Source organism: Neophocaena asiaeorientalis, unplaced genomic scaffold (assembly GCF_003031525.2).
Source record: "Neophocaena asiaeorientalis asiaeorientalis breed wild unplaced genomic scaffold, Neophocaena_asiaeorientalis_V1.1 scaffold4, whole genome shotgun sequence".
Classification (NCBI taxonomy): domain Eukaryota; kingdom Metazoa; phylum Chordata; class Mammalia; order Artiodactyla; family Phocoenidae; genus Neophocaena; species Neophocaena asiaeorientalis.
In genome coordinates this window covers 6,290,491-6,311,782 of record NW_020173682.1, presented here as the reverse complement: position 1 = coordinate 6,311,782, position 21,292 = coordinate 6,290,491, and the positions used below count along the sequence as shown (strand labels likewise).

General features: G+C 39.6%; 1 protein-coding gene across 11 annotated transcripts in view; it reads right to left on the bottom strand.

Moving 5' to 3' along the window:
* MPP7 (MAGUK p55 scaffold protein 7) overlaps positions 1–21,292 on the bottom strand; it is a 284,418-nt gene that overhangs the window by 55,812 nt on the left and 207,314 nt on the right. For all 11 annotated transcript variants that reach the window (XR_003003786.1, XM_024750109.1, XM_024750112.1 and 8 more), the window contains one exon: positions 2,037–2,207. Coding sequence is in view for 10 of the 11 variants with exons in the window: in XM_024750109.1 (XP_024605877.1) it covers positions 2,037–2,207 (171 nt within the window). In the remaining variant the exon portion in view is untranslated. The remainder of the gene's footprint in view (positions 1–2,036; positions 2,208–21,292) is intronic.

The following is a 21,292-nucleotide window of genomic DNA, read 5'->3' as shown; positions in this document are numbered from 1 at the left end:
ATATAATCATCTCAACTGATGCAGACAAAAACCACTTGACAAACTTCAACATCAGTTCATAATAAATACTCTCAGCAAACTAATAATAGAAGGGAATTTTCTTAATTTGCTAAAGGGTATCTATTTAAAAACCTATAGGTAGTATCATACTTCCTGGTGAAAGACTGAATACTGCCTCAATAAGGAGGACAAAGCACCGCTGCCATTCACCATCATGCCGGGGAGCCTGGAGTGAGGAGGAGATACAATAAGGCAAGAATTTAAAAAGTCCTACAAAGAAGGAACAAAACTGTCTCTATTCACAGGTAACAGGATTAACTATTCCTGAAAAGTGTCAAGGAATCTACAAAACAGATACTAGGAATTTCCTTAAGGGCTGGGGAGTGACACCTGCAAACAGCACCATTTCACAGAAACCCGTGATTAATTCTATCTGTTTGAGGCCGAGCTTTCCCCACCCCCTTTCCTTTGGAAGATTCTAGGGGGTGGCTATTTCCTTTCCATAATCAGCAACTATCTTTAGTTGCTTCTGTAATTAATTTTATTCTTCCCTGGATTAGTATTCAGACTTATAACTTATCCTCATCTATCTCCCCTTCCTCAGCCCCAAGGAAAGGGTTTTTTTTTTTTTTTTTTTTTTTTAATTGTTAGCACCTATAGGAAAGAAAAAAAGGCAAGGTTTATCCTACTTTCTTCTTTCAATTAGATCCCGTAGAGAAAACCAAAGGTTACATAGTTGTAATAATAACTCCTGGACTAGAGAGGGTCATCTAGATTTAAGGGGACGTAGGAAATCACACTATCCCTGCCCTTTTATCACAAAGTACACCTCACCCCGGGTGAAGAGCAGGTATGCGACAGGGCTGGGAGGGACTCTGCAGGGACTGGTGCCGCTGAGGGGTGGCTCGGGGCAGGGGTGCTGCGAGGACAGGGGCGCTGCGAGGACAGGGGCAGGAGGTCCAAGGAGCCCAAGTACGAGGTAACAGGACTTGGAACTGGGGAAGGCTTGGGCTCTCGCTCGCTCAGCTCCACAAGGAGGGAAGCTGGGGCATTGTAAGCGCTCCAGGCAACAAAAAGACCTACGGAGAACATCCTTCCAGGTGGGGCTGGAGAGGGGGTGAGGGTCCAGTATACAGAGACGGTCAATAAAGGAAACCTTGGAGTGTGTGAATACGTATTTCTAAATAGTGCAAACAGTGGGAATATCTGGCGATGCCATGATCCCCTCCAGAGCCACTGGATGTGAGAAGCGGCATCATTTCCTACTGGTCACCTACCGTCTGTTACGAACATGCTGTTACCTTCAAAGGACCCCATCTTAATAAGGAGGGGGATTCTTTAGCTTTTCCATCTATTCTCATCCGCGTGACTGTCATCTTCAGATTATAAAGGCACAATTAACAAGAGATAGACTCCAGGCTCCAAATTTTCCCCCCAAATCACTGGCTTTGATCCTTGGAGCCTATACACCTGTCACCACACTTTTAAAGAAACACAAACAAGGGTGGTGGGGGGGACACGACGGTTGTGTCTGCTCCTATCTTAAAGGCTGGACGAGACGTCTGCTAGGATGTTAATGCAAATCAGACCAATATTTATGGAAATCCCCGCGTATACTTTTCGCAGTTTCCCTAACTCTAGCTTTAAACACGCTAGAACTTCATCAAAGATCTAAACCCATAGGAAGCTTATACCATGGCTACTGCCTCAAAATGAATCAAAAGAAACGCGATTACATTAAATTTTTTCATTTCTATTATTTAGTTGCCCTGATATGCTGAATACACTGTGACAGTGTTTGCTCTCCCCTGTCCCACAGAGGGTCCAGTAAGATGCCAACGCCGTGGCCCAGAGGTCTTGAAAGTCTCCTCGATGTCACAGGTACAAAAAGACTAAAGGTTTCATTTTAGAGGCCGAAGAAAAGGTGTTAAGATGAGATTTTTTTAGCTTGAAAATTTCCAGCATTGTTCTCTTTGAAGTTAAATTCCCACTGTCTCACTTATTTCCTCAGCATCACACACAAAACAATCACTTACCAACCAAGACAACGAGTCTGTAGTTCTCATTCATCTGCCGTCGATAGGGTGTCACCTCCTCATAAGCGGGCACATCGGCTGTGTCGTACTGGTCACTCTTCTTGCACTCATACATGGATTTATTTGTCTTCTTATCTTTTCTACTAAGACGGAAACTTCTTCTAAAACCAGCTGCAAATACAAAAAACTATTTTTAGCAATTAGAACTAAAAAAAGAGACCCCACCACAATACAGAAAGAAAACACCCTCAAAGTTGGGCTGGATTTTATTCACCATAATATCATTACAAGTGCACTTAGTAATAAAGGTAAATAGATGTTCCACTATTTCATAAAAACAACTGTTAAGAGAATCATCTAACATTTAATTATATAGTTATAATATCATATATTTTATTTGGTTCCAAATCATAAAGAATTATCTTCCGAAATCAGGAACCAAAATAACTACGTGATAAGACAAATTAAGGAGGTCAGGCGTCATAAAGAAAATTTTTCACAGACTGACTGATGAACACATTTGATAAGAAAAAGTTAAAAGCACTAAAATCACTTGAAATATAAATGCTGAATATTCCCACTCAGAAGTACTAGAATCTTTTATGCTATATTCTGAGCACAGCCTAACAGCATACCTGTGCCACAGACAGCATCTATTGTTAAACAGAAAGAAAACTAAAGTTAGGGAGAGCACAGTGTCGAACAGGCCTCTGCACAGATCCGGCAGACAGAACCTGCCTGTCACTAAGAGCAAGTTACTTAACTGCTATGAGACCCCAGGGGGTGGAGCAAATGACCAAGCCCCAAGTTCTTCTTCTCCTACGGAAATTCTATGCTTTTATAATTTGAAGGCTACTGAAATTTGGAAATAAGTTTCAGAGCCACAAGTGTGCACTCTTATGAATAGACCATGTCATCTTTTATTAAACAGCTTTCCGAGTATTTAAATAAATTTCCTGTCTGCTTAAACGGTCCCCTCCAGCTCACCACTGTCACTTGAAATGTTGGCTTAGAAAAGCAGCTTTGCAAAAGTTCCTTTTCTCAGTCAACTCCCATTTCATTCTGCTTCTGCTTCATGTTGTTATATCATTCTGGTTTTATGCCTTTTCTAGAATAGTGATATTTACCATACACACCATTCAAGAATTCTTGGCCTAACCAACACTCTCAAAATACAGACTTTAAAGGGAGGGAAAACAGCCCGCTTATTAAGATATGATACATATTCTCTATCAGCTCCGTAGTACAAAAAAAGACGCAAGTATAATTATAAAACATATAAAAATAGATTCTCTTTAAAAAGAATACTGATCAAATTTGACAAACAGAAAAAACTTTAATAAAGGTATTTTATAATAAAACATAATAATGTAATAACTGATCTGTGTGAATTTTAGGGTACATGAAAAATAAATATTACTATTAGATTTAAAAATTAATAATATTCAAAATAAAGGCGATATGAAAAAACAATTATCAAATCACTACAAATGTCTGGCACAGAAATGGATCTAAGACGTAAATGCCTCACCCACAATGAACCCAAAAGTGAAAACCGGAAAGATTCCTGATCCACGAATCCCAGCTAAATCCTGAATTTCAGTGAAAGCGCTTTACCTAATGGAGTCTTTATGATTAGCTGAAGTTTTCACTTCCATCATAAACAATAATGAGATAGTGGGAGAAAGAGAGAAGGGAGCCAGATTTCTAATGTGAGATCTCGATGGACATCAAGGATGGAGGACCCTGGTCTACAGGATGGCTTGGGGATGCAAGTTGTACAGCGCTTGGTACAGAATAGGTGCTTGATCAAAGTAAAAAGTAAATTTTCGAAACAGAATTTTAAAAAGGCAACCCCCAAAACTCTACTATCATTCCTGTTTCATTTTCTTAACATAAATTTCAACAAAGGAAGCAGAACGCATTTGGTATTTTCACAAGAGAAATGTAAGAGGCAGACAAAAGGACAAAACACTGCATCCGTGAAGGCTCAGGGCTGGAAGCAGCCCTGGGGAGCATCGGAGCTGCTTGGCCCCTGCGCCCGGGCCAGCGCAGCAGGGATGTCACCACACGCGCCCACGCAACACGACACGGCCCTGACCTCGCTCACATGTCTTCCAGGTGGCCACGACCAGGCAAGTGGAATTCCCACAGGTTCTGAGGCTTGAGTACCTTGGCCCCATGCCTCATTTACAAAACAAAGGGAAAAGTCAGCCAGGTCCATACGGATCCAATCGGAGCTCCGCTCCCTGAGTGTTAAAGGCTCAGACTGGAGGGGGAAAGGCCTGGGTCACTGGCTTACTTACTAACTGGGTGACTTGCCAACTGTTTAAAAACTTCTCTAAGGCTCATTTCTCAGCTTTAACATAAGGATACTGTCAACCCCTCACAGGGTCATTAAGGTTAAACTACCCATGTGAAGCATTCGCTCAGTGCCTAGCATATGGTAAATGCCTTACAGACTAGACAGAGACCAGTACCTGACTACGTCCCACCTAAACATGCTGTGTCCCCTGTGTTCCCACAGCACACGTCTAGCAAGAACGGGAAAAACAAATGAAGGGGCTTACATGTTTTTAATTGGGTAATGCTACGAAAGACACAAAATAGTAAAGCCAGATTTAAATATGATAAATATTAAAAGTACCTTATTAAAGTGGTAAGGCATTTTTAAAGAAATAAAACAAAGACTTAAGTGTACATTAACTATCCTTTCATTTTTTCTTAGATACTCTTTCTAGGGTGGTGCTGCTTCTGTTCCTATATTTAAATCTAGAGAGCATCCTTCCCTCCTGTCCTCCTTCCCCATGATCCCTCACTTCCTCAACACACACATCTATATATGGTCCATACTGACACCACACATTTACACACACACATACGCATACATATGCACACACGCATATACACGTGTACATACACAAAAACAGAGTCAGAAAACTCCCCAACCCAGAACAACAGAGGATATGACAAAAGGTATGACAAAAGGTATCCTCTCAGATAAAAGCAAAACCAAACCAGGTGGCCAGAGGTGATGGCACACTGGGCCTGCCTTTCAAGGCCGCAAAGAGACTGTAACTTTCAAACTTCAGTGACACAGTGAGTGACGCGTCAGCACACCTCGGTTAAGTCTAAGCCTAAAGGAGAGCGACCTTTATGTCAGGAAAAGGGGTTAATAATTTCTGGCCTTCAGGCCTTAGGTGGTTCTCTTATTAAAAGGATGACCAAGAATGTGTACTTAAACTGAAAGCAGGCACAAGGTTCCTTCCGATAAATGTGAATAAATAACCCAGAACGTATTTACTTCTAGTTTGTTGCCTGTGCACAAGCCTTAGCAAAAGCTGGCTTTTAAAGAGGAGGAGCAGGAGAGCAGCAGTAACAAGGAGTTTGGAGTAAGGGAAGAGTTTCGTACAAAGTGTATTTTTCCTTATACCTCACATTTTTGTAATTTATAATTGGCTCAACATTTTTACGGACAGGCTTTTTCCAGGGCTCTTACCCACAGCTGCTAAAGATTTGTGTTTTTTAAGGAACAGCGTGTTTACTTTATTACAATAGGAAAGTGGCTTCACAGTGAGAATGCAGCTGCAGGTCAGCCCTTCATCACAGGGAGACACTTCTTATCTAATATTTTCCAGCAGGAATAATTTACGATGGCTTTTAACTTATCTAGTTGTATGGTTCTGTTTTAAAGTAAATTTACTTTTTTATTATAAAAGATGACATTTACGTTGCTTGTTATTTGCTCCTTATTTCAACAAGACAGCAATAAACATCCCTGTACATTCCTGTTACTCTATGTCACTGATGACTTTATTAGGGCAAATTGCAAGAAGCTTGACAGATCTTGTCCAAATGCTTCTCAGATTGGTTAATAACAGTGTACATTTCCAAGTACAACTGCCCCTATTACCATTCTTTCATTGAAGGACTTCTAACCATTTAAAAATCTGTAGTGATCTGACAAGTGAAAAACTGTGTATCATTTCATTTTAACTGATAGTAAAGTTGAACTCTCCTTCACGTTTATTACTCATTTGCATTTATTCCTTCTGTAAATTGCTGGTTAATACATGTTGATCATTTTTTGATTGGGGTCTTCATAAACATATATACACATACATGTATCTTTTAAGGTCACAGCCCTTGGCCCTATTTGTTGCAAAGACTTTTTAAGATTTTCAGTTTTCCTTTTCAAAGAAATTTTAAAGGTTTATGTATTTGAATCTGTGAACTTCTTTGGTTTGTCATTTCTTCCACTGCTTTTATGACTTTCCTACCCTTTAGTCTGATAAATACCCAAATTTTCTTAAATTAAAAAAAAATAGGTTACATAGCTTTCCACTTAATGTTTTAAATCCATCTGGAATTACTCAGCTGTGATTAGGAGATCAAGTTTGTGACGTGAGGCTGTAACTTTATAGTTTTCTAAGTAATTAACCAGTGGTCCCAGAAATACTTACTGAACAATCCTTTTCCTACTTTATATGAATACATACTTTGTACTGAAGCACCAGATAGTTAATTATGATGTCATGACCAGAAAAAGGTGATTCTTGGTCTAAGTTTAGATCATTCCCTTATTAGTAATATTAATACCAAAACAACAGAAGGAGTGGTGGTGTTAGTGGGTGTTTGTGGAGAACTTACTGGATGACAGACACCATCTGAAGCACTTACGTGCATTAGTTCATTTAAGTCTCACAGCAACGTACGAGGCAGGCATGACGATCTACAGGTTTAAGTAACTCTTCTTTTAGTGTCAGAAAAAGAAAACAATTGCCAAGGCCTTGGCTCAAATATTAAAAGATGAAAGAAAGTCAAGAACAAAGTTTGAAATGTTATTCCACACACATAGATGTATGAGAGAAAAACTGGTGAGCCTTCAGTGACTTTATGAAATAACAGGAAAAAATGATCAAAGAGAAGCAGCAGTTTAATTTAGGGATTAAAAATTATAAGCTCTTTTTCTGTTAGAAGATACTTTTCAAATATAACTAAATATATTTTTGTTACTCCTCTGTATTTAAGATGATGTGTAAAATACAAAATATATAAAACAGTGTCACTGCCCTCAAAGAGTTCCTGATCTACTAGGGGAATCGAAATTATTCCAAATACTTGTAATTTAAGGGTTTTCACAACATAGGCTCAGGAGTAGAAACTAAGATTTTTTAGCAAGTACTTCTAATCTGATTCGACTTTGACATTTCTCTTAAGTAAAAGAAAAAAACTTAAACGCAGGCAGTTGTGATTCGGTTATTTTCAAAGCTACTTCACTAAATTTATTGATATAACACCATTCATCAAAAGTGTATTAAATTTAATGCTTACATATGTGAATTAAGACTCATTTGGTATTAAAATTAGCTTCAAATTGTAGATAAATATTATGCTTAACCATCCTATAATTTCAAATGTTAGTGATATTTTTAATAGTAAAAAAAAAAAAACTTGAAGCATCCAAAGCATACAAAGTATGGGAATGATTAATTATGAAAAACACCTTTTCAAAGAAATGGGGCTGAGGACACGGCTATATTTAAAATACATAACCAACAAGAATCTACTGTATAGGACAGGGAACGCTGGTCAATGTTCTGTAATAATCTAAATGGGAAAAGAACTTGAAAGGAACAGATACATGTATACGTATAACTGAATCACTTTGCTGTACACCTGAAACTAACACAACAATGTTAATCAACTATGCCCCGATATAGAATAAAATATTTTTAAAAAGCCTATACGGCACCATTAGAATTGCATTTGGTATACTAATAAATGGAAAAAACTGGACATATATGACAGTCATAGTTATACTATGAGTTTTACCTTTACTAATATAAAAATTGGTATGGATACAGAAAAAAGTATAAAAGCAGACAATGATTGTATTAGGGAAAGAGGGCTGTAGGCAACTATTTTGTCCTATTTTTTTAAAGTTTCCATAATATTACGTAATTTTACAATTAAAAAAAAAACACACACAAAAACACCAAACAAATGAAATCCGGTACTGGTAGTTGTATTTGTGTGGTTATACCAACACATGACAGAAAATACATTTTGACTGTGTCTCAGAGGCAGGTTCCAGTCTTCTGTATTTTGAAATGATTATGGTAATAGATCAAAGTTTTATATTCTTAAAGGTTAGAAATAGCCAATAAATTAAAATACTTAAAAAGCAATGAAAGTAAAAACAATGGAAAATTTTTTTAATGAGAATACAGTATAAACACTAAAGACCAAAGGTCAAGGTAAATAAATAGAGAGCCAGCAGTCTCACCTAAGAAGTGAAGATGATAAAAGAGAAGGAGTCTGGGTTTTGAAAACTTACAACTAAACTAATCAAATTGATAGGAAATTTTTTTTAAATCACAAATTGTTATCATATTCTTTGGCTCCCATAAATAACTTCAGTGTAAATTTTTATAATTTAAATAGTTATCATTTTAATGATCTTACTTTTTCATAAAATTTTGACATTTATGATGACATTTTATTAAAAAAAAATACACGATCATCTTATGGGCAGTCATCTCCATTAACACAAAAGGCCCCCCCCCCCCCACCGCCAGCAGAGCCAAGGTAACTCACCACCAACACCAAGAGCCTCAAAAATCACAGGTGTGAATGAGAGTGCGACCTGCCTTTCTGTTAACTACAAGAAAATAGATCCTATTGTGTGACCGCTTGGACTTTTCAAATGGCACAGTTTCCATCTCTCGTTACACTTCTGTAACCCATCTGATATAATAACATCAGATATTATGCATCCCCAATGTTTTTAAGAATGTAAGCTCTTAAGATGTTAAATGCTACAGATGTTGGTAGATTGGGAAAGAAGAGTTTCAGTGAAAGCTGCTTGAATTATAACAGAGCAATATTGGTCATAGGCACCTCAAAAATTAGAGATCTACAGAAGGGTCCACTCTAAACTTCCTGATTTTTTGAAGAAATACATTTATTTTAACACAACCAAGAAAAGTGCTTAGTTTCTTAAAAGAAGGTAAAAATAAGCATTTAAATGATCTTTTTCTCACCTTAAATGTGCTTTTCAAAAAAAAAAATTGGGAGAACTGCCAAAAATGTTGGATGAAAGTTATTCTCTTAAAACAATGGATTAATTTGACCAAATATTGAATGAGTTCAATAGGCACCTTAACAAGGAAGAGGGACTCCCCTGGTGATGCAGTGGTTAAGAACCTGCCTGCCAATGCTAGTGACAAGGGTTTGAGTCCTGGTCTGGGTAGATCCCACATGCCGTGGAGCAACTAAGCCCATGTACCACAACTACTGAGCCCGCGCACTAGAGGCCGTGAGCCACAACTACTGAGCCCACGCGCCACAACTACTGAAGCCTGCGTGCCTAGAGCCCATGCTCCGCAACAAGAGAAGCCACCGCAGTGAGAAGGCTGCGCACCGCAACGAAGAGGAGCCCCCGCTCGCCGCAACTAGAGAAAGCCCGCGTGCAGCTGAAGACCCAACACAGCCAAAAATAAATAAATAAAATAAATAAATAAATTTATCCAAAAAAAGGAAGAGAAAAATATTACTATGAATGAACTTTTAAAGAAGACTTAAAAAAAACTCACGTAGACACTAATAAAAACTAAGCGGCTGGGAATTATTATCCAACAGGCTCCTGACAACAGAATGTTGAAAATTTCCACTAAAATCAACATTTTGAATATAATGCCCATCTTGTTATAATGATATAAACATAAGGGACATGTAAAGACTATGTAGTAACATTAGCCTAAGACAAACTTACTGTTGAAGTGATGTTCCCATACTATGCCCATCATAAAATTATCCCAAAGACAAAGAAAGATAATTAAGAACATCTTAAAACAACAAACAAGCAGAAATCTTGGGAGGAAGTTTAAATTGAAAAGCAACGTGAACAGTAAACTATAAAAGTTACTGAGATGTGGAGTGGCTGGATTAGTCACCTTCTACATCCATCTTATAAAACAGTGTGGGGCGGTTGGGGGGCGGGAAGAAACCTAAATGTTATCATGGATTATATTAACTAGCCATACATATGGTAATTTTGTATATAAAGGGGGAAATGGCTTTCAAACAAGGAAAATTCACCTCTGGAATGTCACAGACACAAAAGTTGCTTTCAGTATAAAGAAATGTTCAAATACCATAATTACCCTTGAATCTTTCAACTCATCTCCAGCTAAAAATAAAAATAGAAACTCAAAGTACCGAATGAAATCATGGAAGCTAATATAAAATATCAACTTGCAATTTCCAAGAAAAAAAATTACCTAGGTCTTAAAAAGTTTTCCTGATACCATAAACAGTATTTTTAAAGCACAGCACAGCATTACCATTAAAAAAAATAGAAAAACCACATGAGAATTTAATCTTCCAGCCAGCTAATAAAGAAATGAGTTCTAACTTACTCTTTCGAAATTATGAGAAAATACAGTATGCACACATAAAAGTTAATATAAAAATATAATTCTGAAAGGGGTAAAATTGGATTTGAAATTTTAATGTATTTTTTTAAGTTGAGTCTATGCAACCTAAAATTCTCCAAGCAGAAATGGTTTCTTTCTGTCCGAGAAAGTATTTCCAAGTAGTATTCTAGACATGTCAAGATTACACAGAGTTCTTTCTTGTTCAAGAAATAACCTGTACCACTTTTGAAAGAATGCTTCTAAATGTTCTCTTTGTATAAATTTTATTTTTTTGGAAAAAATACTAAGGCAGTAAATTTTGACATAGCTGTAGTTACCTACATAACATTCGTTAATAAAATGACTGAATATTGGAACAAATGGGAATTTTTGCTAGATTTATAAAATAGGCAATATAACTAGAGGCTCACTGGTGTTTAAACACTGGACAAATAAGGGACAGGATTCGGAAGAAACACAGAAGTAGAGATGGATAAATAATAGCTTTTAAAAGAAATAACAGCAAACGGATGGTTTAGTTTTTATTGAACTTTACGGTAAACACTGTAGTTAAACAGAAGAACAGTTTTAACTTATAGAAGTCCCCAAACTGATCTTGTTTTTAAAAAAATGCATGACATGCTCCAGCAGGGGCAGAAGGGGAGAAAAACTGATGATTTTTTAGGAGATCATTTGCAAGAAATTATGTTTGAAGACAGATGCATGATAAGCAGTGCTTTGTGAATTGTTTATAACATAATTTCTATAATGAATTATACAGAGCAAAAACATTCTGCAATTCTTACCAATTAAAGAAAAAACCAATTACTCTTCATATGGACTATTTTGTATTGTAGTAGGAAAAAGCGGAGAGAATCATTAAAGCTTGCGCTTCTACCACTGAGAAGCAATCACCCTTTGGAAGCCAGCATATGCGTGTGTGCAGAGACACACAGACCAAAAACACTAACTTTCACACCATCCACCAAAGCTAAAGGAAGTTGTTGAGAGCTTAGGGCAGGAAATGAATTACTCCTAATAATTCATGTGTGTGGGTATATATACATGTGTATATACTTTAAGTATATAAATATACACACACACACACGTTCAAAGGTGCGACTTTTGCAATTCATATTTACAGCATACTATCAATTTACCTTCACCTTATTAATTTTATGCAAATATACAACTTACACTGCCTAGTCAGTGAGCTTTTTCCTTCCTCCCACTAGTAACAGCCAAACCTCTTTTATTGATAAATACGCTGAACTTTAAGAAATACAGCGTGTTACACTACAAACCAGTGTATATTCACATCAGTGATGGCTCACTAAATATGGTTTTAAGATATAATTCTTATACAAACGGACATTCAATTATTGGAGTGTTACAATGTTACTTTTTCAAGAGAGTCAACTTTGATCATTTTGACATGGAATGTATTTTTCAAAAATGTAACCAGTCATCAGGGAAAGCGCTACTTATATATGCTGTTTTGTGCTTGATTTTACGCACATCAGAGAAAGTGAAAATAATCAAATGTATTCACTGAGTATAGGCCTCATTTAGATCAACAGGGACCCTGGGCATTCCCATTTTGGGGTTCAATGGTATTCTGTCTGCACAGTAATCCCTTCCGTGGACTCAGGAGATGCAGTGTAGAGGTAGATGAGGGGCAAGGTGAAGGGTCTCAGAAATTCCTCTATTAAATAGTCCTTGGAAAAGACCTCATGAGATGGTAGCATTTCTCGGAACTCCTGTGGCTATGTTCCAGAGTGGTCCTAGACCCAGAGAAGGTGCCCCGTGCTGAAGGTGGACGCAGGCACATCCTGTGCACGTAGGTGTGCTGTTAGGTGAGGTGCGCTGCCGCCCGCGAGCGCAGTGGCACAGGCTGGGATCTGACGTCACCAGAATACTAAGGGTGTTTCGTGGGACAGGCAGTAATCGACTGAAACGTCACAAATCCATTCCATGTTGTTGACTTGTACGGTTTAAATTACTTCTTTTAGTGAGGGAAACACTTGATGTGGAAGACATATTAAATCTCCTAAGGGTAAATTTTTCCTCACTGCAATAATTACCACAGATATAGGTAAAGTAGAATAACAGGATGGGGAATGTGACGGTTAATCTTACGTGTCAGCTTGGCTGGGCCGCAGTGCCCAGACGGTCAAACATTATTCTAGATGCTTCTCGTAAAGGTGTTTCTTGGATAAGGTTAGCATTTAGATCAGGAGACTTGGAATAAAGCAGATTACATTCCATTATGTGGGTGGGCCTTACCCAATCAGCTGAAGGCCTTAATAGAAGAGACTAACCTCTCCCTGAACAAGAAGGATTTCTGCAACTGTAACAAGGAAGAGATAAATCCAACGAACTCCACCTTGGATCTGTTTCTTTTACTTTAACCTTTGCTTTTCGTTGCTTTTGTTGTTATAATCATACACAGTGGCCTGCCTCAGGGAACCCTGCCCACCTGTGAATGGCTGCAAGAAAAAAGAAATTAACACATCCCCTCCCCGAGGCTGGTCATTTCAGGAGATGTTCTGAAAAGACTGATGGCCCTTATACTTTACTCCCTCACCACCTCGCCCTCGCTGATTCTATGAAAGAAAGTGGCAACCAGACCCCAATAAGATGGTTTTTCAGAGACACTAGTCTGCCATCTTCTCCATCTGCCGGCTTTGCAAATGAAGTCGTCTTCCTTGCCTCAGCACCTCGTCTCTGATTCGTTGGCCTGTCCTGCAGGACTCGGTAACACCAGCAGACTGCCTCTGGGCTCAAACTGCAACTCTTCCCTGGGTCTCCAGTCTGCCACCTACCCTGCAGATTTTGATTTATCAAGCCTCCACAATCACACGATCCAATTCCTTAAAATCTCTGTGTGTACGTGCGTGTGTGTATATGTGTGCGTGTGTATGTAAACACATTCTGTTGCCTGACTAATACAAACGATTAGGAGGGAAATATTAAAATTTTAGAATAAACTAACACTTCCTAGTTAGTGGAGAAATTAATTGCAACATTTCAGCATCCCTTAAAATAGAGAAAAGCAATAAAACCAAAATTTGGTTCTTTGAAAGGATCAATAAAACTGACAAACTGTTACCTACCCAAATTATTAAAATTAGGAACGAACATTACTACTGACTTTGAAGAAATAAAAAAATTATAAAAACAAATTAGATAATCTAGATGAAATGGAAAAAGTATTAGAGAGACAGAGACTACTGAGACTGAAAAAAGAAGAGAAAATCTGAACAGATTCTTACAAGCAAAGAGACTGAATTAGTAATCAAAAAACTTTCCACAAAGAAAAGCCCAGGACCCGATGGCTTCACTGGTGAATTCAATCAAATGTTTGGAGAATAATTAACACAATGCTTTACAAATATTTTGAAAAAATATAAGAGTAGGGAACACTTCACACCTCATTGTATGAGGCCAGTATCATCCTGATACCAAAATCAGACAAAGATATCACAAGAAAAAAAAAATCTACAGACCAATATCCCTTATGAATATGCATGCAAAATCCTCAAAATACTAGCAACTCAAATTCAACAACATATTGAAAAGGATTATACACCATGAGCAAGTGGGATCGACCCTAGGAATGCAAGGTCAACGTATGAAATCAATCAATGTTTACACTACATTAGTAAATTGAAGGAAAAAAGCTACATGACCATCCCAATTGGTGCAGAAAAAGGGATTTCTATATACAAAATGAAGTAATCTTCCAACAGAGATAGTTTTACGACTTGTTTTCCAGTCTGGGGGCCTTTTCTTTCTTTTCCTTGCCTAACTGCTGTAGAACCTCCAGCATCACGTCAAGTAAAGGGGCAAGAATGGTCATCCTTGTCTAGTTTCTGCTCATGGGAGAGCAGTCGGCCTTTCACCATTTAGTATGCTGTTAGTAGATGCCCTTTATCAGGTTGGGGAAATTCCCTTCCATTCTTCGTTTGTTCAGTTTTTATCGCAAAAGGGTGCTGGATTTTGTCAAATGCTTTTTGACCCAACCAAGCTCCCGAAACTGCTCACAGGGCTGCTGCTAACTCCCACACTGCAAAGCCAATGGTCAGTTCTCTTTTTCTCCTCTTCTTTGACTTATCAGCAACATCTGTCAGAGGTGATCGCTTCTTCCTCCCTGAAATGTTATTTTTACTTCGCTCCTACAAAGTCACACGCCCGGTTTTTCTTCTACTTACCTCACTTTGGGTTCGCTTCTTGCCTGTATCATCACTCACTCCTTGGTGATCTCATCTGGCTTCATGGCTTTCCATTTGATCTAATATCGACAACTCCAAAATCAAGAGCCTCAGTGCAAGAGCCGCCTCTGCAATCACCTATCCGACATCTCTATTTGACGTCTTAAACGCAACCTATCCCAACGGAATTCCCGAAACTCTCCCCACCCCGATACCCTCCTCCGCTGTCTGGACCAGCTCAGCAAATGGTCACTCCATCCTTAAAGTCACCAAGCTCTTCCCTCATTCTCCAACTGGTCTGAAAATCCCGTCAGTTCTATCTGAAGGTACATCCAGAGTCTCCTGTCTTCTCCCCACCTCCACCTACGATATCTTGGTTCGAGCTGCAGGCACTTCTTGCCTGGATGACACACAGCTGCCCGCTTCTGCCCTGGCTCTCAGCAGATCAGCCCGGGCGACCCTTAAGTCCACGTCAGGGCAGGTCACTGCTCGGCTCCAACCCCTCCGTGGTTTCCCATCTCACACAGACTAAGGGCCGAAGAAGTGGGCTGAGCGGCCCCCGCACTGGCATCCTGTTACCTCGCCAGCCTCGATTCCCGTCGCTCTCTCCTTTCTTCACTCCGCTCCGGCCACACTGCTCTCCTCCCTGCTCCACAGACGCTGCAGGGCTCTGTCTGAACGGTCGAGCTCCCTTCCGTGACCACCCTGGTGACACCTGCATGTCCTCACCTGCCCCGGCACCATTCCTGCTTCACTTTTCTTCATGGCACTTCTCACCATCGGATGTATCGTATAAATTATTTAGCTGTCTCCACCCCACCCCCTTCAGCTACCTGTCTCCACCGCACCCCCTTACAGAAGCGCTACGAAAGGGGGTCTGTTTGGATCTCTGTTGAAACGCCAGCGCCCAGAACAGTCTGGAACATAACAGGCGCTCAATAAATATTAGGAAAAAACGCTAGGAATAGCATTATAAGAAAGTTTTATTCTGCAAATACCAGAAGAAACTGTTAACCAGAGCTAAGTGGGTGTCTCTTGAGGGAGGACACAGCACTAAGGAGGAAGAGGGAAAGGGGCTCCGGTCTGTGGCTGCAAGACTTCTGACGCTACTTGACTCTTCAAACAATTTATTAAATAGAGCCATGTGAAGCTGCTGACACTCTAATGCCTTTTGACCTAAAAAAACCAGCAATTTCACACGCTTCAACCTAACGCACATACTACTTTGATAAAAATATAAATTAAAAATTTTTAATAATTTTGGTGTGGGGAATACAAACGAAAACTCAGAAGACAAAGGAAAGAATTCACAGATTTGACTATGCAAAAATTAAAATGTCCACACGATGATAAACCTGGCCTTTAAAAAAGGTAAAATGCGGGCTTCCCTGGTGGCGCAGTGGTTGAGAGTCCGCCTGCCGATGCAGGGGACACAGGTCCGTGCCCTGGTCCGGGAAGATCCCACGTGCCGCGGAGCGGCTGGGCCCGTGAGCCATGGCCGCTGGGCCTGCGCGTCCGGAGCCTGTGCTCCGCAACGGGAGAGGCCACAACAGTGAGAGGTCCGCGTACCGCAAAAAAAAGAAAAAAGGTAAAATGCAACCAAAAGACCAGAAGAAAATGCACACGGCAGCGAGAGGGTTAATATTCATGATAGAGAAAGGGCTCGTCACATTAACAGGAGACTGACAAAGAACCTGATTGAAAAAAATAGGTAGAGATAGGATTATTCAAGGGAAAAAAAGAAGAAAAGCTAATAAAAAGCCACAGTACTGCATTAAGTCACTATATTTAAAGGTTTAACAAATAACACTTTTACCAAAAAACAGCTTTGTCATAAATGTTAGCATGCTGTTTATGACACTGCTTTAAAAATGCATAAAATCTGTAGCATTTTGAGGGTTTGGCTTTTGAGGGGGAAAAACAATTCCACAAAACAGTCAATTTGCTCAGTCTATTTGTAACAAAGTAACTCTTTAATACTACAAAAAATAACCAGAAAACTACCATCAAACTTGTGTATTCTGAAAAAGAAACAATTTTCGATCTGGGGTCGTTAGTTGAAGGGCTCCCTTAAAAGGAAAATCTTTTATCAGAAACACTATTAATTTCTGTATCTTATTATGTCATATCTTTTTTTAAAATAAAGTGTTTTTTTTAAATTAATTTATTTATAGCTTCACTAGGTCTTCATTGCTGCACACGTGCTTTCTCTAGTTGCAGCGAGCGGGGGCTACTCTTCGTTGCAGTGCGCGGGCTTCTCATTGCGGTGGCTTCTCTTGTTGAGGAGCACGGGCTCTAGGCGCACGGGCTTCAGTAGTTGAGGCGCGCAGGCTCAGTAGTTGTGGCTCGCGGGCTTAGTGGATCCACGGCCTGTGGGATCTTCCTGGACCAGGGCTCGAACCCATGTCCCCTGCACTGGCAGGCGGATTCTTAACCACTGCGCCACCAGGGAAGCCCCATATCCTTTTTTTAATACAAAGTCATCTTACTGTATGCTTCTCTTCTCAGATATCTGACCTCAGCTGTACCTAAATGAACCTCTAGGTGCCTTGAATCTGCGGATCTCCTGCTGTACATGTATCAGAACAAGCACTTAGACCAGAGAGAAAAGATGTCACAATGCACATCTACTCAAACATGTCGACCATGCTTTCCTCTTGGCCACAGTCAGGTATGGAAAGGAAAACTCGTTTCCAAGACCAGGAGTTGAATGGAGTCGACAGCGAGGCTCTATAATCAGAGTTTGCAAAATCCAAAAGCCAACAGAAGCTACACGGCAGGAAAATCTTCAATTGCATGCTGTCAGGGCATTTTGTACAACATTACTCCCCCGAAGAACTAGGTGGTCCCATTTTCCCTTAACTGCTCTTTGGTTATTTTTTTTTTCGCCACGTTTGAGGACAGGGATACAAAGAAATACTTCACTATTAAAGCATCAACACGACTGCCGGGGAGTGCTGGGGGACCCCTGTCTCAGTGCTGGCCAGCCCACGGAGCGGCAGGGCCGTGTTCATTTAAGGGGTCCCTCATAACTCAGCCCCAGCTAATTCTTAACACTGCGAAATGAAGGCCTAGTTTGGTCAAATCTTTTGTCAAAGGAGCCAGAAACTTTTACATGAAATTTCTCATATTTGTGGGTCTAACAAAAATATATCCTTTGCCTAAACACAGCCTGAAGACCGTCTCTGAGCTCCCCAGGCTGACACCAATTATTACATAATGTACGATATTCCCATTTTACCTGGATGGCGCCCTAGTATCATCCGTAATTGGGGGGTGCAGAGTGGTGTCTTGGAAGGATGAAGCCCTCTACGTTTGCCAAAGAAATCTTTTCCTGGCACCTGGGGTATCTGCATGGTTCACTTCACCCCCTAATGCCAAACTCCTTAATCTAAGTGATTAAGATCCCATGGTCTTAATTATCCTCAATCTCATCCGCTTTGGGGCTTTGACCAACGAACTAGTTCCTATCTCAGAATTTCAATCCTTTATCATCAGTCCCTCATCTCTGCTACAGAAGCGATCCGATTATCCTCTCCCACTAAATACTCCTAACCCTCGACTACACAAACCACCTTGAACTCAGCTGACCTCTTCCTTCCCCGTCTACTCTTATTTGCAAGGCTTTGGCTCCCAGTAAAGTCATTGCTCAGACGCTGCCGGTAACTACGAGTTTCCAGACGCAGTGGCATTTTATCAGAACTCATTCCCTTTGAAGCCCGTCATGCTGACCACCTTTGCTTTCGTACTTCAATTCATATTTACTGATTAAATATTAATTTTATAAAACTCTACATTCTATAAGAGAGATGTAAATTAAAACCAGATTTCATTCTTTGGATAAAATTTTATACAAAGAATGAGTGCAAAAACCAGGCAAAACGTTAATAAAATGTGTAAAGTTACTTGGCCTGTCACTGAAGATCTCACGTTATCGAGCGCCATGCTAATTTTGCAGTGCTATCGTCTACACGTCACCCAAACTTAAATACGCCCTGTGCTCTGCAACAGTCACCTCTGTCCATGCTCTTGCCTCTACCGCATCCTCTGGTCTTACTGTAATTCCACCTAAACCCCGGCGCCAGTTCTAACATCACCTCTTGTGGGGCTGAGTCCTCACTGCACAGGCTGCCACAATCATTCCTTCTGAATTACAGCATTTTATGTGACATTCACCAAATAACGCTGCCTTATGCCACAGTTCTTCCCTGGATGGATATATACTTACCATCTAACAGACCAAAGATTAAGCCCTGAAAGTTGGGGAGAATAGGTGTCCCTCTTTCTATTTTGGAGAGAGGCAGAAGCTTGCAGTGACGACCTCTCCCTGTCTGCCAACTCCCGGCCAGCCCCTCCCATGCCGACCGTGGCCTGGCCACGAGACCTGTTCTGCCCAATGGGCCATCAGAGGATGTGATGTGAGCAGAGGCTTCATAGCACTTACATACTGGAGATGGTTTTCTCTGCTGTTCTCCAGAACCCTGAGACCACCACATGGGTAGCTTACTGGAGGGTGAAGAGCTACGTGGAACAGAAACAAGTTCGCCCGGCTGAGCACTCCCATCCACCAGACCAACCAGACCCCAGCCAGACAGCCAGACTGCAGCAATTCGCCATGCTGACACAGAGCAGAACCACCCAGCTGACCACAGAAACAGGAGAGTAATAAATGCTTGCTGTTCAAAAGCCACTAAGCTTTCCAAAACTGGAAGGGCGGGGATCAATCGATTGACAGAGTATCTGGCACACTGTATTGTACTGAAATGAGAGAAGAATTATTGAAATTGTAACCTCTCTCTGACCATCCAGTTCTCTCCGTAAATTATAGTTTTTCTAGCCTAAAAATTAGAATACCCTATATTCTACATGGTTTTTTGGTTTTTTTTTTTTTCAATTTGTTTTGTAGAATGAAAAGCTATAGGGCAGTATACTGTAAAAGATACAATAGGTATTATATAGATGTACATAGATATACAGATATAGATGGAGTAGGTATTGTATCTACATAGATGTACATAGATATACAGATACAGATGGAGTAGGTATTATATCTACATAGATATACAGATATAGATGGAGTAGGTATAATATCGACATAGATATACAGATATAGATACAGTAGGTATTATATCTACATAGATGTACATAGATATACAGATATACAGTAGGTATTATATCAACATAGATATACAGATAGAGTAGGTATTATATTTACATAGATGTACATAAATATACAGATATAGATAGAGTAGGTATTATATCGACATAGATATACAGATATAGATACAGTAGGTATTATATCTACATAGATGTACATAGATATATAGAGTAGGTATTATATCTACATAGATGTACATAGATATACAGATATAGAGTAGGTATTATATCTACATAGATGTACATAGATATACAGATATAGATAGAGTAGGTATTATATCGACATAGATATACAGATATAGATACAGTAGGTATTATATCGACATAGATGTGGATTTGAAACCAGGACGCACCATGTACTATCTACGTAAATCCTTTCAGCTTTCTGAGCCTCAGTTTCCTTTTTGTAAAGTGGATAAAATACTCCAATCTCACCGTATAAGAGGTAAGATGCACTAAATACCGAATACAGTATCTGGCACATTTCTTCAATAACCAAGAGATACTATCATCATGTACATAATACTAATCTGAAAATAAGGAGGTTGAAGGATTTCTCTCTCAAACTGAGTTTCCACACCACTGCCTCTCACTACTGCAGGTGGAGAATTTGTCAGTGTTTGAACACACGGCAGAGCGCGGAAAGGTCTGAATGGAGATGAAGGTGCTTCCGATGCCTTTAACAATCTCTAGATATCATGAATTTTGTTTATAACATCGCTTGGCATCTCCAAACTGGAAAGTTTCCTTCCAAAACAGATGAGCAAGTTAATCATAAGGCTTAATTGTACTGGAAACTGGTCAGTCGATGGTTATTTTGGAAGTGTTATGGGGATAATAAATCATTAGAAAACAGAACCAAAGAGTTATTTAGGAAGACATAAGTTATTCAGAAGCTTTGAATAATTCACAGCTAACCAGATAATTTAGAAAAGTCCAGATACAACTAATTCAGTAAACGTACTTGGCATATATAGATGCTTTTTCACCCTCTATCAAAAAATATATGATGGTTTACAAAAATAGAGCATCTGGGAAGCTTCCTGAATAATAAACCAAAGCACACACTGACTTCCTTTGTGTCCAACCAAATGAGCCAGTTTAAAATAAAGATTCATGCTACCCCCCGCTGATACCAGAGCATGCTAATGAAAATATGCTAATTTAAGACAAAACATGGCTTTAAAGAAAGCAACAGAAAGAAAGAAATCCTCTTCCATGACCAATTGCTCACCTAGATAGGTTCCACTGCTGATACCACCATATTCAGCATCTTCTGGATGGAGTGTAAAAGCAGACAGAACAGAAGCCAAGAAACAAAGCAGAACAGTTAGAAGCCCAGCCACAGATGCAAAACAATAAATCACTTCCAACAATCATACAGCACAGCACAGAACAGCCCTCACAGTGCTACTCTTAAACACAAAACACTCTGTTTTATATTTAAGTTTACAGCAACATTGTG